General features: G+C 39.6%; 1 protein-coding gene across 2 annotated transcripts in view; it reads left to right on the top strand.

The window, feature by feature from the left end:
• Positions 1–303: 303 nt before the first annotated feature.
• The window catches only part of TfIIEalpha (transcription factor IIEalpha), a 76957-nt gene continuing 62208 nt past the window's right edge, over positions 304–15052 (top strand). Inside the window, exons 1-4 of one of the 2 annotated variants that reach the window (XM_076210162.1) lie at positions 304–327; positions 5001–5132; positions 9321–9487; positions 9640–9768. In XM_076210162.1, coding sequence (XP_076066277.1) covers positions 5012–5132; positions 9321–9487; positions 9640–9768 — 417 coding nt within the window. In that variant the 5' untranslated portion in view covers positions 304–327; positions 5001–5011. Of the gene's footprint in view, positions 328–453; positions 578–5000; positions 5133–9320; positions 9488–9639; positions 9769–15052 lie in introns of those variants that run through there. The other variant, XM_076210161.1, reaches the window with a different exon arrangement.

Below are 15052 nucleotides of genomic sequence, written 5' to 3'. Positions count from 1 at the left end.
GTTTATTTTAAGAGGAGTGTTTGTGATTGTTCTGTTGGTTCGTTTGCAGCAGAAGTATACTGTTCTACCCATCTCGGCGAAACGCCGACCTTTTAAGGGAGGCTGGCGGGAACGTGAGGAGCTTTCCAAGTTCCTGATTGGCTGACCGCTGGCTGGCAGGGACACCCTTGCGAACTACGCTTGCCAACTACAGGAACTTGGAAAGGCTAGTTCCGAAGATTTCTTTGATCAGTGTGTGACGGGTCGTAGGATGCATCACGTCACTACACATTCTTTTAGAATCCAATTTGCAATACCATCCGGGCCATGTGATTTCCTGACGTCAAGGTTTGTATTCGTAATTTTAATGAGGCGAGACAATCATATTTTTTATTTATTTGATTTAAAATTGAATTTGAATAAATAGTGAAAAATATCAGTCTACTTATGATTTTTACGTTAAAGGTACCTCTGGGAGTTTTTGTCAATTAATCTTCAGGTCCCTCATATTTTAAAGTGTAAACACTAAACAGTACGACTTGAATAGAGGGAAGGAGAAAAGTCGCTTGATATTAGATTACAATTATCAGGCGAAGTGGTAAGAAATTAAGGAAAGTTTCTTGTATACTGGCCTTATACATAATCCAAGATTTTTTATAGAAATTAGTAGCAACATGTGTAATGGGTGACTGGTTATATGATTACTGAAGTGATACAACTTTATTTTAGTTGGGTGAAACTTTACAACAGATACTGTGGCATTGAAACCTCGTTTATCCAAAAACAGTCAGCTGTATATGTTAGGGAAATTTTATATATGTCTTAGCATTTGACAGGTAAGGGTTGACATGTAGTCATACGTGAATATCTACATGGTATTGTAAAGTGATTCACATGAATCATGGCCATTTCGAAGACACGTCGAATGTCCTGATAGTCATGACCACTACAAGTAGTTGTAGTATTGTCGCCGACTGTTCACCAGTGCTTCTAAACTTATGGGCAACACTATGCTGCTGTCTAGCTGTATTGTAGATTTAGCTAGTAGGAGGTTGGTGTAGTGTCAAGTCATAAAAACATTGATGTGTCATGTTTGAAGGTGTATTATATCATGAGATGTGGGGCAATCATAGTTTGGAAAGAAGCCCATCTTTTGTAGAGAAAGGTCACAAGGTGGAAAGAAGAAAAGTAGGTATTGATTGTGAGTCTCTTAAAATTAGGTATAATATAGGTACCCCCGAATCCACGCGCGGCGCCACTGTCGACCATGTATTGTTTTCATGGCCATATGTTGCGGCCCACTAGGTTTTATTTGGTTCAATTTGAATGCTTCCCGCGCTTAGCGCATGCGAAAGATATTCAAATTATCTTGTTGTTTTGCAAGTGAAGGCTAATTCTTGAAATAGAAAAAAAATGTCAGCGATTTAAACAGAAATTTGGTTGTCAAACTCGGCAACATAGTTTTCCGAGTAAAAATATTAAGGTAAGGAATCTCTAAACATAATTTTAAGTTACATAAACAAGTTTATCAACCTATTTTCTCCCGGACATGAGAAGCTTAATATCGTGTATCACATCATAATTGAGCTTAAATCCCCGGAATGTAGCCATATCACCCATGAATCTGATGCGTCCAGTTCGCGTTCGATTTTGTTTACTATTACCATTGACGACCAAAATCACACAATGACGGTTTTTGCTCAAATGCATAATTTATATATAAAAAATAGCATATGGTTGCATTATTTGACCTATTTTCTTTAAAATGTGTGATTTCCATGTAGAATGATCGAAGAGAAGTTACGTTTTTATCCTCTACAAAATTATCAACCGGCAACCAACGTCATTGTTTGGGTTTCGTCGGCGTTGGTTGCCGGCTGATAATTTTTCAGAGGATAAAAACGTAACTTCTCTTTGATCATTTTACATGGAAATTATCCATTTTAAAGAAAATAGGTCAAATAATGCAACCATGTGCTATTTTTTATATATAAATTATGCATTTGAGCAAAAACCGTCATTGTGTGGTTTTGGTCGGCGTCGGTCGACTTCGGTCGGCGTTTAGCGACAGCTTCATGGTTGCCATGAAAAGGCAAATATGGTATGATGGAGATGTCTCACATTGTTTTTGACATGCTCATGTGATTTGTTGATCCATAAAACCCAAGTATTCCGAATTTTAATAAAATTGGACCAGTGGTTTAGAGTTAATGTGTATTTCTTTACCGAAATCTTTACAAATTACCACCCTTAATTCTAACACTTTGTTATGGTAAAGTCGAGCCAAAAATGCGGGCTAAGAAAATAATTCAAAAAATCGTATCTCCCTTATTTTTCAAGCTATTTCAAAAATTTAAAAAGCATTTTGTTTCTAATAAAGTTGTCTTTCACATGCAACAATAATATAAAGGTTAATTTTTTTTTTTTTTTGTGGGGGTACCTATATAATATGATTGTTGTTTGAGAGGAGAGGTGGGGTAGTAGAAGGTTGTTGTATTTACCTAACTGCATTATAATATATAGGTACGCCCACAAAATAAAAAAAAAAATAAAAAAATTAACCTTTAAATTATTGTTGCATATGAAAGACAATTTTATTAGAAACAAAATGCTTTTTAAATTTTTGAAATAGTTTGAAAAATAAGGGAGATATGATTTTTTTAATTAATTTTTTAGCCCCCATTTTTGGTGGTAATTTGTATAGATTTCGGTAAAGAAATACAAATTAACTCTAAACCCCTGGTCCAATTTTATTAAAATTCGGACTACTTGAGTTTTATGGATCAACAAATCACATGAGCATGTCAAAAACAATGTGAGACATCTCCATCATACCATATTTGCCTTTTCATGGCAACCATGAAGCTGTTAATGGTGATGTGTAAACAAAATAAAACACGAACTGGACGCATCAGATTCATGGGTGATATGCCTACATATAATGCCACTAAGCTCAAACATCAAGTGATCAACGATCTTAAGCTTCTCATTTCCAGGAGAAAATAGGTTGATAAACTTGTTTATCTAACTTAAAATTATGTTTATTGATGCCTTACCTTAATATTTTTACTCGGAAAACTATGTTGTCGAGTTTGATAACCAAATTTCTGTTTAAATCGCTGAAAAACTGTTTCTATTTCAAGAATTGGGCATACACTTGCAAAACAACAAGGTAATTTGAATATCTTGCGCATGCGCTGAACGCGGGAAGCATTCAAATTAAACTAAACAAAAGCTAGTGGGCCGCAACAAATGGCGACGTAAACAGTGCATGGTCGACAGTGGCGCCGCGCGTGGATTCGGGCGTACCTATAATATAGGAAAGGAGAAAGACTGGTGGGGTCCTATCTCCTACTCAATGTAGATAGACCACCAGGTATCACCGACTTCACTGTGGTCTTGTGGCATGACATCACTTGGCATGCATCATCAGCCAGCCACCAACACTCAATACCAGAGACATGAACAGACATCACACTCTTACAGAGCCTTTTCTTAAGCTATTCAAAATAACCAGGAAATAAAGATCAGCTGAAAAGTGATTTTTTGAACTTTCATGATCAAATTTAGATTGAAAGAACAAAGTGTATGTAATACCATACAAATTTGTTCGGCACAGCATTTTATATTTTTATGTTTTGCAATTAATAAAATGTAACAGTAATCTTTGTTTATGCCTAGTCTGTTGTCGGTAACAATATTTTTGGTACAGTACTTAAACGAAAAGAATGTGTTTTGAAATAAAAAAAAATCCAAATTTTGCCTTGCAATGATTTTAATTTGACCAACTAAAAAGTATTTGTAGGTCAAAGATGACAAGACTTTATTAAGTATGCGTAGGCCTAGGCTACGTTTCCAAATGAGAATGATAAAAAAGTTAATGAATATTAAACAATGTAGATCAAAGATAATAAGATTTTATTCAGCATGCATACGTTTCCTAAAGAAAGTCTGATGGTAAAATAATAAAAAGGTTAACAAATACAGTATTAAATATCATTCTGAATGCTTAGACCTCAGCTATGTTTCCCAAAGAAAATCAGATAAAATTATAAAAAGGCTAAAAAATACCATACAACATAGTTCAAAGATGCTAAGATTATTTCAGTATACTAAATATAATATACAATATATATATACAGTAACAAAAATAATATTTAAAGTGTAATATATATGTAAAGGGTAATATATACTATATGTATATAAAGTCCGACTTGCGTCCAAATTGGCTTACGACCTGTCTGTTGGAACCGAACTCGGTCATAAGTCGATGACTACCTGTATATATCATTGTTTCAAAATTTTCTATCATAGTCTTTCCCCATTTCACATCTGCTCTCCTCTTTGCTTCCTTCATCTTATGCTTAACTTCCTTTCTCTTTACTTTGTACCTCTCATACGATTCCCTCGTCCTAATTTGTAGCCACTCTATGAATGCCTGCTTCTTCTTTTCTACACCCTTCTTTGCTTCCTCATCCCACCACTCACTACCCTTCTTTCTATTTCCTCCCACCCTCCTTGTTCCACACACCATCTTTGCACACCTTATGACTCCCTCCTTAAACCATCCCCATTCCTCCTCCACTCCTAGTTCTAATCTATCCTTTACTCTCTCCCACTCCTCTCTCAACTTCTTCTTATATTCATTCTCCTTTTTTTCCTCATTTAAGCAGTTCACTCTAAGTATCTCCCTACCTTCTGTCCTTTTCCTCTTTCTCCACCTATTCTCCACTCTCAATTTACCTTCCACCAGGAAATGATCTGATATTTCCCCACTCTCCCCTTAGAACATTTTTTTTTTTTTTTTTTTTTTTTTTTTATAATCCTCAGCTTTGCTTTCCATCTTGCAGGAGCACCACATGAAAGTACCTGTCATTGGTGCCCCCCTCCTCTCATGTGTCATTTTCAAATAATAATATCCTCTCCCAACCTGATTCTGTATGAAGGGAAGTTTGTAAAATTTGGGTTTTAGGATAAGAGCCACCCAGTACAGAAGGGGCTAATAATGATGTTATCTTCAGGAACTGTTATCATGGATGGCGACATAAAAACTGAAGTGCCCCAGAGTCTACAAACCTTAGCTCGGTTAGTGGTCCGAGGCTTCTACTCCATAGAGGATGTGCTGATTGTGGATATGTTAGTCAGAAATCTCTGTGAGTATATTCAGGTTCTCTTTACTGAATGGGATGGTATATTATGGTATGCTTGGGCGAGCTGCCAAGAGGTCACACTAACACAGAACTATTTTCTTCCTCTTTATTGGAAGTAGTTGTAAATTATGCCAGGAGACAGCACTCCTAAACTATTAACACAGGGGGATACTCTTACTGTGGTGAGAGGCTGGCTGCTGGGTGAATGTCCCTGCTGGCCCTTGACCATTACCTTCATAGGGTAGGCCGCAATCCATTGTCATCAGTGCCAAACATCATCCTTTTTCTTCTCCTCCTGTCTGTTTCCTTCTTTTACACTTCCTCTCCTAGGCTGCTTGTTTCCTCCTTTTACACTTCCTTTAGCTGCTTCTCATATTCCTTTCAACGAATTCCCTTGCTGCAGCCTTTGTGACTGGAATTGAATCCAGTTAAGATATTTTGTACTCAGGTTTCTGGCATCTCTGGCTCTGAATGCCCTAGCCTAACTGACTGTAGGCCACATGGGTTTTGGTTAGCTTGAGGTGCCCCACTAAACACCTCCCACTTAGGCTTGCCTTGGCTCAGTGCCACATGGTTCTTTGTCTGATCAGTGTTCTATGTGGCCCCTCGCTCCATGCTGGATGTGTCACCATGACAATATAACATAATTCAGAGACATACTATGTTAGCTTTTCTTTAGAGATAAGTTAATATCATCTTGTTCACTATGTAGATGTGTACTGTTATGTAGACTTTCTTAACTACTGAGTGGAGAGTGGCCATGATACCACTATTGCAGCTACTGACAAAAGATATAGTGCCAGTTCATGTTTATGAATAATCTAGTCATATGTTTAAAAGTTTCAATGGCATGTCAAACTGGGAGTACCTCAAAGGCCACATTAGTAACACATAACTGTTGTCATGAGGCCCCAAATAACTATTTATCCATTATAACTAATTAAAGTCATTTAATAAAATTTATTGCAGAATATTTTTGTTTATTAAATTTAGGAACATACAATGTGTGTACTGTTTTAACAGTATTCATGAATAAAAAGTAAGAAGTACTTTAAAGAAAAAATGGCAACATATATTTGCAGTTTGCAGCAGTATCAAATACATTGTACAAAAGATACAATATTTTGAAACTGAAAAGATGAGGTGCAAGTAGCTCTGAAAATGGCTTTTCCCCTTTACATGGGGGGTAGCCAAAAAGAAAAAGGCAAAGAAATCACTCCCACCCATTTAATTTCCCATATATTCCACTTCCCTCCACTCTCCTCCCTCCCTCCTATCTTAGCACCTCCTGGATGACGGATCATCCCTGCATCCTGTCCACTGCCCTGGGTCAGAAGCAGTGTCGCAAGACACACCACATCCACAGCAAGGCCGCTTCATAAATTCGGCGACCCCCCCACTCTCCGTCCCCTCATGCAGAAAAGGAGAAGACGGAGAAATCCCTTTGGCCTGAGTCAAATTTTTTCTCATACATACTTCCTCACCCCCCATCCCCCTACCCACTCCCCCTCATGCATCACAGCCTCATCTATACACAACCCTTCTCCATTCACCCCTATCTTCTGTCCTCTCCCGTCCTTCCTCTACAGACATTCCTTTCTTTTGTAATGCCCCTTTCACCCCATCCATCCATCTCATCCTAGGACGCCCCCTCATATTCACTCCTTCCACCTCCGCCTTCCACACTTCTTTTACTAATGTTTCTTCACTCATTCTTTCCATGTGTCCAAACCATCCCAATACTCTTTCATCAACCCTATCTCCCATCTCCCTTTCCACCCCTGTTCTCCTCCTCACCTCCTTATTTCTCACTCTATCCAGCCTAGTAACCCCAATCATACTTCTCAGACATTTCATCTCAAACACATTCAAACTCCTCTCTTCCTCTCTTATGTTCCATGTTTCTGTCCCGTACATTGCTGTTGGCACAATCACTCCTTCATATAACCTCCTCTTAGCATCCATTCCCAAATGTCTATTTCTCATTACACTTTTTAATCCACCAAGGCATTTACTTGCTTCTCTTAATCTACATTCTACCTCCACCCCCACTCCTCCCTTTCCTGTCACATTTGCACCCAAGTATCTAAAACTATCCACTTCCTCCAGTTTCTCACCCCTAATGCTCACTTCCAGCCTACTGTCACACTCTCCCCTTGTACATCTCATCACCTTAATTTTGCTTCCTTCTTTCACACACCTTCTCAAACTCTGTCACTAACTTCCTTAATCCCTCCTCTGATCCTGCTACAAGTGCAGTGTCGTCAGCAAACAACAGCTGGCTCACCTCCCACTTTTCTCCATTTTCTTTAATCATCTCCAACCCCTGACCCACTACGCTTGCATTCACCTCTCGCACCACCCCATCCATGTAAAGATTGAACAGCCTGGGCGACATAACACACCCCTGACAAAGTCCCACCTTTACCTCAAACCATTCACTCTCTCCATTTCTAATCCTAACGCAAGCTCTACTACTCTCATAAAAACTCTTGACTGCTCTTAACAGCTTTCCTCCTATCTCATATATCTGCAGTACCTCCCACAGTCCCTTTCTGTCTACCCTGTTGTAAGCCTTTTCCAGATCCATAAAAGCCCAAAAAACATCCTTAACTTTTCCTATAGCTTTCTCACATATCTGTCTTACCACAAAAATCTGATCTACACATCCTCTACCTGTCCTAAAACCACACTGTTCCTCACCAATTACTCCCTCTCTTCCTCTCCTAATCCTCTCAATCAAGACCCTCCCATAAGCCTTCCCAACTACACTCAACAAGCTGATCCCTCTGTAGCTACTACACTCACATTTGTCCCCCTTTCCTTTGTAAAGCGGAACTATACAGGCACTCCTCCAGTCCTCCGGCACTCTACCCTCTCATAAAGAAACATTAAATAACCTCACCAGCCAGTCCTCCATAACTATACCTCCTTTCTTCAGACATTCTGCATGGCATCCATCCAACCCAGGTGCCTTACCTGCTCTCATCATCTTAACAGCTGCTCTCACTTCATCCTTCCCTATTTCTCCTCCATTTTCCTCACTCATCACTCTCATTTTCTTAGTGCTTCCCACTGCAACTACCCTTCCCTCCCTATCTTCCTTCATATTTAGCAACTCCCTAAAATACTCTGCCCACCTTCCTCTCACTGCCCACTCTTCCATTATCATCTCTCCATCTGCACCTTTTACCTTTTTGTTCTCTACCTGATATGCCTCCTCTTCCTCTTTTAATTTCCTTCCAAAACATCTTTTTATTACTTTCAAAATTTTCTGTCATACTCTTTCCCCATTTCACATCTGCTCTCCTCTTTGCTTCCTTTATCTTATGCTTAAAATTATATTTTCAGTTCTTATAGTATTCATTTTCATACTTACTGATAATGCTATACTCATTGCAGAACTTGTAGATGTTTTAGTACTTGCACTCAAATCACTGGATGAGGAAGCAAAACCAGTAGGACTTCAATACTGTTTTTTTTTTTTTTTTTTTCTTCTTCTTCTTCTTCTTCTTCTTCTTCTTCTTCTTCTTCTTTCTTTGGTAAAACTGAACATCAATCTGCTGTCTGTGAAAAAAATGTAGGGATCTTACAAATTCACCTGTCTTGGTTATGAAATCATGGAAGTCTGTAGGTAGTCAGGAGTGGCCTAAGGATTTATAGATAGTCTCAACTGAACTATCTGGCATTGCAGGTACCTGTGGAGGAAAACAAAGATATATATGATCCTTGTCTTTCCATATGGTATAAGATTTTAACTCTTACCAAGGCTTGTAAGTCATGTCTGAATGCCTTCAGCATAGAGTCTCTGTGAAGGGTCATGGGATATCATTGTAGAGGTCAAGTTTTAAACCAAGACTCTTGATGTTACTGATATGAGGCATGTAATTACCATATTACTGAGTGCCATCCAAGGCATTACAGCCATAGAGCATAACTCCGTGATGATTACCCTTTTCATGAAGTTAATCTCTGAGGGAAATGAGAATAGACAAGGCTGAGGGGCTGCCCATGTAGGCTTTGATTACATCCTAGAAATCATATCTGTCCAGAGACAGTGAAGGTGGACTTAGGTTATGCCATGGGATTTGCCAAGGAGGATCTACAGTGCTGGTGGACAAGAGCAAGTGCAGTTGGGGACTGTCATGGCATTTGCTTTGTTTAATTGAATCCGTGATTTTCTTTTTCAAGGTATGAATGAAGATGATTTATGTGATCTTCTCAAGTTTGACCGAAAAATGCTTAGACAAAGAATCAATACTCTTAAGACAGACAAGTTTATTCAGTCAAGAATGAAGATGGTCACACTTGATGATGGCAAGACACAAAGGGAACAGTATTACTTTATCAATTACAAGGTATGTTATAGACTTGTGTCAATAGATGAATGTCATGTGGAATGTCTGATAAAGGCAGGAGTAGTTATAGTGGAGTGACTGGTGAGATTGGTGTGTGTGTGTTCAGTAAAGGGAGACATTGTAGCTAATATGTATATATTTTTTCTTATCAGAGCTTTGTTAATGTTGTCAAATATAAGCTTGACCACATTCGGAAAAAACTTGAAATGGAAGAAAGAGATCAGACAAGTCGAGCATCCTTCATTTGCCATCACTGTCAAAAAACATACACAGACCTTGAGGTGAGTGAGATTGCTAAATTCTGCTTTGTTTTTGTAACTGCTGCACAGGGTGGCCAGATAAGGTACAGGATTTGAGGCACAGCATCGTAGATGTTAAACATTTGGTAATTTCATTGAAGTGATAGTTACAGTCAATGCTTTGAGTCATGTAATTGGCCCTCAGTCCTCAGGTAAGTATGATCATTAGATATTGACCAGAATAAATTTGTATAGTAGTTGTGCCATTTGGCTGTAGGAACTTGTTGATTTTTTTTATATGTTTATTTATTCTTTATTATTATTTTTTTACCTATAAATAATCAAGGTTTTATCCTTGAACCAAACAGAAAATTCTGACATTTGCCAGAATAAAATATAGAATATAGCTGTAGAATAAATGAGTTGCATCTTAAGGGGGTACGCGACACCTGGGGGGGTGAATTTGGTCAAGATATGGCATTTTTCAAAACTGTGTTCAAAATGTTCGTATACCACTTAGAAATAAATCCCGACAAATAATTTTCCAGCCGCGCGCAATTTAAAGGTCCTGGGTGAGGATTAAAGGGACAGATTTAAAGACGCAACCCACACTAGAAGGAGGCGTGCCACTTAGGACCTTCAGGCGCAGCGAATAACGTTGAAATTTGATTGAATTTACACTCGCCCAGTGTATCAACGGCCAATACGATTGTGGAGGGGAAGGGAGGAAGGTGGAGGGAGAATATTTCGCCAACTTTGTGCGAAACTAAGCGTTAGTTCCCGGCTAGCTCTGAAAAGGGAAGTACGCATGTCTCATGAGCTCTCATTGTAATCTATTACTTTAGCTAGTACATATTACTCTTTAGTACAGTCATCATGGGTAGCAAAAAGAACAAAAGAACATCACAATGACAAAAAACAGCAGTTAAAGATGGCAAGCAGTCAAAGACGACTAAAGATCTCACCACCTCTCACTCCACCACCGCCCTCACCTGCACCTCTGTGACGGTGACAGAGGTAAAGGACAACATTAGACTAAACAATTCAAAGAGGAAGATTAAATCCAAAGAAGAAAGCAAGAGGAAAAAGATCAAGGCTATACAGGAAGAAGAAAGAAGAAGGGACATCATATGATGCTGGAGGGTGTGCCCTACCAACATAGATTGGCGAGGGGAATCTGATGAGGAAAGAGAAGGCGCCCACTACTGGAAAATAAACCTCTTTCCAATGATTTAGATACCCTGAAGACCCCCAGCAGAGAGGTTTTATATGAAGAAACCGCCAAAGGTGCAAAAAAAGCAAATTATATGATGTTGTCGTCTGTGCGTCGTCACTACTGTGACATACTTATACTTTAGTTTTTCAGTATTTAAAGTACTAATAATTAAAATATGTTGATAATTTTTACTGTACTTACTTATTATATAATAAGAATTAAGCCATGAAAAAATCAGTCAAATTGGTGAAACTATAAGCAAGTTACAGATATATTCATATTTCAAGTTGCCATATCTCCGTTCGATATTTTTCTACTTTTTTTTAATCATAAAAAATCTAATATACATTAGATTTAGATGAAACTTACAGGGTATATAACTTTTAGTAACTGCTAGGGCCGATCATTCGAATATTTTGAATAGGATGAAAGAGTTCGGAGTAATAATGGAAACGAGCAAAAAAATTGTATTTTTCACGATTTTTGTCAGCCATTAAAATTGAAATGCCTGTATGCAAAAGTATAAAGGAAATTGTTCAATTACTCAATGACCGGCCCTAGGTGTGCCTACTGACTAATCATAGCCAAAATATAAAACAAATTGGTCCACGTATTATGGTGCTGTGCACTTTTAAATGTCGCTACTGGTATACGTACATGTGTACATACATCATTCTGCTTCACCTAAAATGTAGGCAATATGGATACCTATTTACCTGAGAAGTTTCAGCTCTTTACTCTAAATATTTTAGAAAATGACCTCCAGGTGTCGCGTACCCCCTTAATACCCACACTGGGGTGTTGAATGCATGTTATTATGCAGTATAAATTGCATAGTAGCATGCAGCCAATGCTTTAGGGGCTCCTTTGGGGCACCCCTACAGACTGGAACCACACATCATTTGTCTGTGTTAGAGTGCTATATCTATGTGGGTTTTAACTGATGCAAAGCCTACAATCGCTTGTGGGTTACAAAATGTGGTCATTATCAAGGTTTTTGACATGAGTCAGCTGATTGTCCTAAGAGAGACAGCAGACCAGTATATGCTCTCTGTGCTGGAGATCATGATTCAAAATCATGTACCAAAAAAAAAAAAAAAACCTCAGGGTGCAAATTGTTTTCCCCTGGAGAATCAAACATCACTTGTAGATCATTTTGCTACCAGTTTTTCCTGTCCTGTGATGATTTCTCATCAAAGGGAAATACATACATATACCAAAGGCTTCCTCCTTACACGGTAGGTAGCCAAAAAGAAAAAGGCATAGAAACCACTCCCACCCATTCTATTCCCTACATATTCCACTCCCCTCCACCCTCCTCCCTCCCTCTTATCTTGGCACCTCCTGGATGCTGGGTCATCCCTGCATGCTGTCCATTGCCCTGGGTCAGAAGCAGTGTCGCAAGACACAGCACGTCCACAGCAAGGCCACTTCATAAATTCGGCGACCCCCCCTCCCCTCTCCATCCCCTCATGCAGAGAAGGAGAAGACGGGGAGAAATCCCTTTGGGCTGTGCCAAATTTTTTCTCATACATACTTCCTCACCCCCCATCCCCCACCCACTCCCTCTCATGCATCACAGCATCATCCATACACAACCCTTCTCTATTCACCCCTATCTTCTGTCCTCTCCTGTCCTTCCTCAACAGACATTCTTCTCTTTTGTAATGCCCCTTTCACCCCATCCATCCATCTCATCCTAGGACGCCCTCTCATATTCACTCCTTCCATTCTGCCTTTCACACCTCTTTTACCAATCTTTCTTCACTCGTTCTTTCCATGTGTCCAAATCATCCTAATACTCTTCCATCAACCCTATCTCCCAGCTCCCTTTCCACCCCTGTTCTCCTCCTTACCTCCTCATTTCTCACTATCTAGCCTAGTAACCCCTATCATACTTCTCAGAGATTTCATCTCGAACACATTCAAACTCCTCTCTTCCTTTCTTATGTTCCATGTTTCTGCCCTATACAGTGCTGTTGGCACAATCACTCCATCATATTACAAAGGCAAAGCATGCCGACAGGAGACCTTTTGATCCATATAACCTCCTCTTAGCATCCATTCCCAGATTTCTATTTCTCATTACACTTTTTAATCCACTTCTCTTAATCTATATTCTACCTCCACCCCAACTCCTCCCTTTCCTGCCACATTCGCATCCAAGTATCTAAAACTATCCACTTCCTCCAGTCTCTCACCCTTAATGCTCACTTCCAGCCTGCTGTCACTCCCCTTGTACATCACATCACCTTACTTTTGCCCACATTTATCTTTAGCTTCCTTCATTCACACATCTTCTCAAACTCTGTCACTAACTTCCTTAATCCCTCCTCTGATCCTGCTACAAGCGCAATGTCATCAGCAAACAACAACTGGCTCACCTCCCACTTTTCTCCATTTTCTTTAATCATCTCCAACCCACTACCCTTGCATTCACCTCTTGCACCACCCCATCCATGAATAGATTGAACAGCCAGGACAACATAACACACACCTGACGAAGTCCCACCTTTACCTCAAACCATTCACTCTCTCCATTTCTAATCCGAAGACAAGCTTTACTATAATAAAAAACTCTTGACTGCTCTTAACAGCTTTCCTCCTATCCCATATATCTGCAGTACCTCCCACAGTGCCTTCCTGTCTACCCTGTCATAAGGCTTTTCCAGATCCATAAAAGCCCAAACAAAATCCTTATCTTTTCCTATAGCTTTCTCACATATGTCTTACCACAAAAATCTGATCTACACAACCCCTTCCTGTCCTAAAACCACACTGTTCCTCACCAATTACTCCCTCTGTTCCTCTCCTAATCCTCTCAATTAAGACCCTCCCATAAGCCTTCCCAACTACACTCAACACGCTGATCCCTCTTAAACTACTACACTCACACTTGTCCCCCTTTCCCTTGTAAAGCGGAACTATACAGGCACTCCTCCAGTCCTCCGGCACTCGACCCTCTCTTAAAGGAGCATTAAATAACCTCACCACCCAGTCCACCATAACTGTACCTCCTTTCTTCAGACATTCTGCATGACATCCATCCAGACCAGGTGCCTTACCTGCTCTCATCATCTTATCAGCTGCTTTCACTTCATCTTTCACTATTTCTCCTCCATTTTCCTCACTCATCACACTCATTTTCTTAGCGCTTCCCACTGCTACTACCTTTCCCGCCCTATCCTCCATCACTTTTAGCAACTTCCTAAAATACTCTGCCCACCTTCCTCTCACTGCCCTCTCTTCCATTATCATCTCTCCATCTGCACCTTTTACCTTTTCTTCTCTACTTGATTCGCCTCCTCTTCCTCTTTTAATTTCTTTCCAAAACATCTTTTTATTACTTTCAAAATTTTCTATCATACTCTTTCCCCATTTCACATCTGCTCTCCTCTTTGCTTCCTTTATCTTATGCTTAACTTCCCTTCTCTTTACTTTGTACCTTTCATACGATTCCCTCCTAATTTGTAGCTACTCTATGAATGCCTGTTTCTTCTCTTCTACACCCTTCTTTGCTTCCTCATCCCACCACTCACTACCCTTCCTTCTATTTCCTCCCACCCTCCTTGTTCCACACACCATCTTTGCACACCTTATGACGCCCTCCTTGAACCATCCCCATTCCTCCTCCACTCCTAGCTCTACTCTATCCTTCACTCCCTCCTATTTTCTCAGCTTCTTCTTACTCATTCTCCTTTTCTTTCTCATTTAAGCAGTTCACTCTTAAGTACCTCCCTACCTTCTGCCCTTTTTTTCTTTCTCCACCTATTCTCTACTCTCAGTTTACCTTCCACCAGAAAATTATCCGATATTCCCCCACTCTCTCCCCTTAGAACATGTACATCCTTAACTCTTCCTACCATACTCCTGGTCACCACTATATACTCCATTAACACTCTATCTGCCGCCCTTCCATCCACCACCCTCTCCCGTGTGTACTTATGCTTGACTTTCTTCCTAAACACTGTATTTGCTATTATCAACTCTCAAGACATGTCTCCACCATCAATTCCCCACTACAATTTTTACCTGGAACTCCATACTTCCCAATCACTCCATCAATTGGTTCATTTTCTACCCTAGCATTCAGGTCTCCCAATACAATTA

This window comes from Oratosquilla oratoria, chromosome 27 (assembly GCF_046742065.1).
Source record: "Oratosquilla oratoria isolate Oo_2021 chromosome 27, ASM4674206v1, whole genome shotgun sequence".
NCBI lineage: Eukaryota > Metazoa > Arthropoda > Malacostraca > Stomatopoda > Squillidae > Oratosquilla > Oratosquilla oratoria.
Note: the sequence above shows the minus strand (reverse complement) of the source record. Positions and strands in the feature narration are given on the sequence as shown.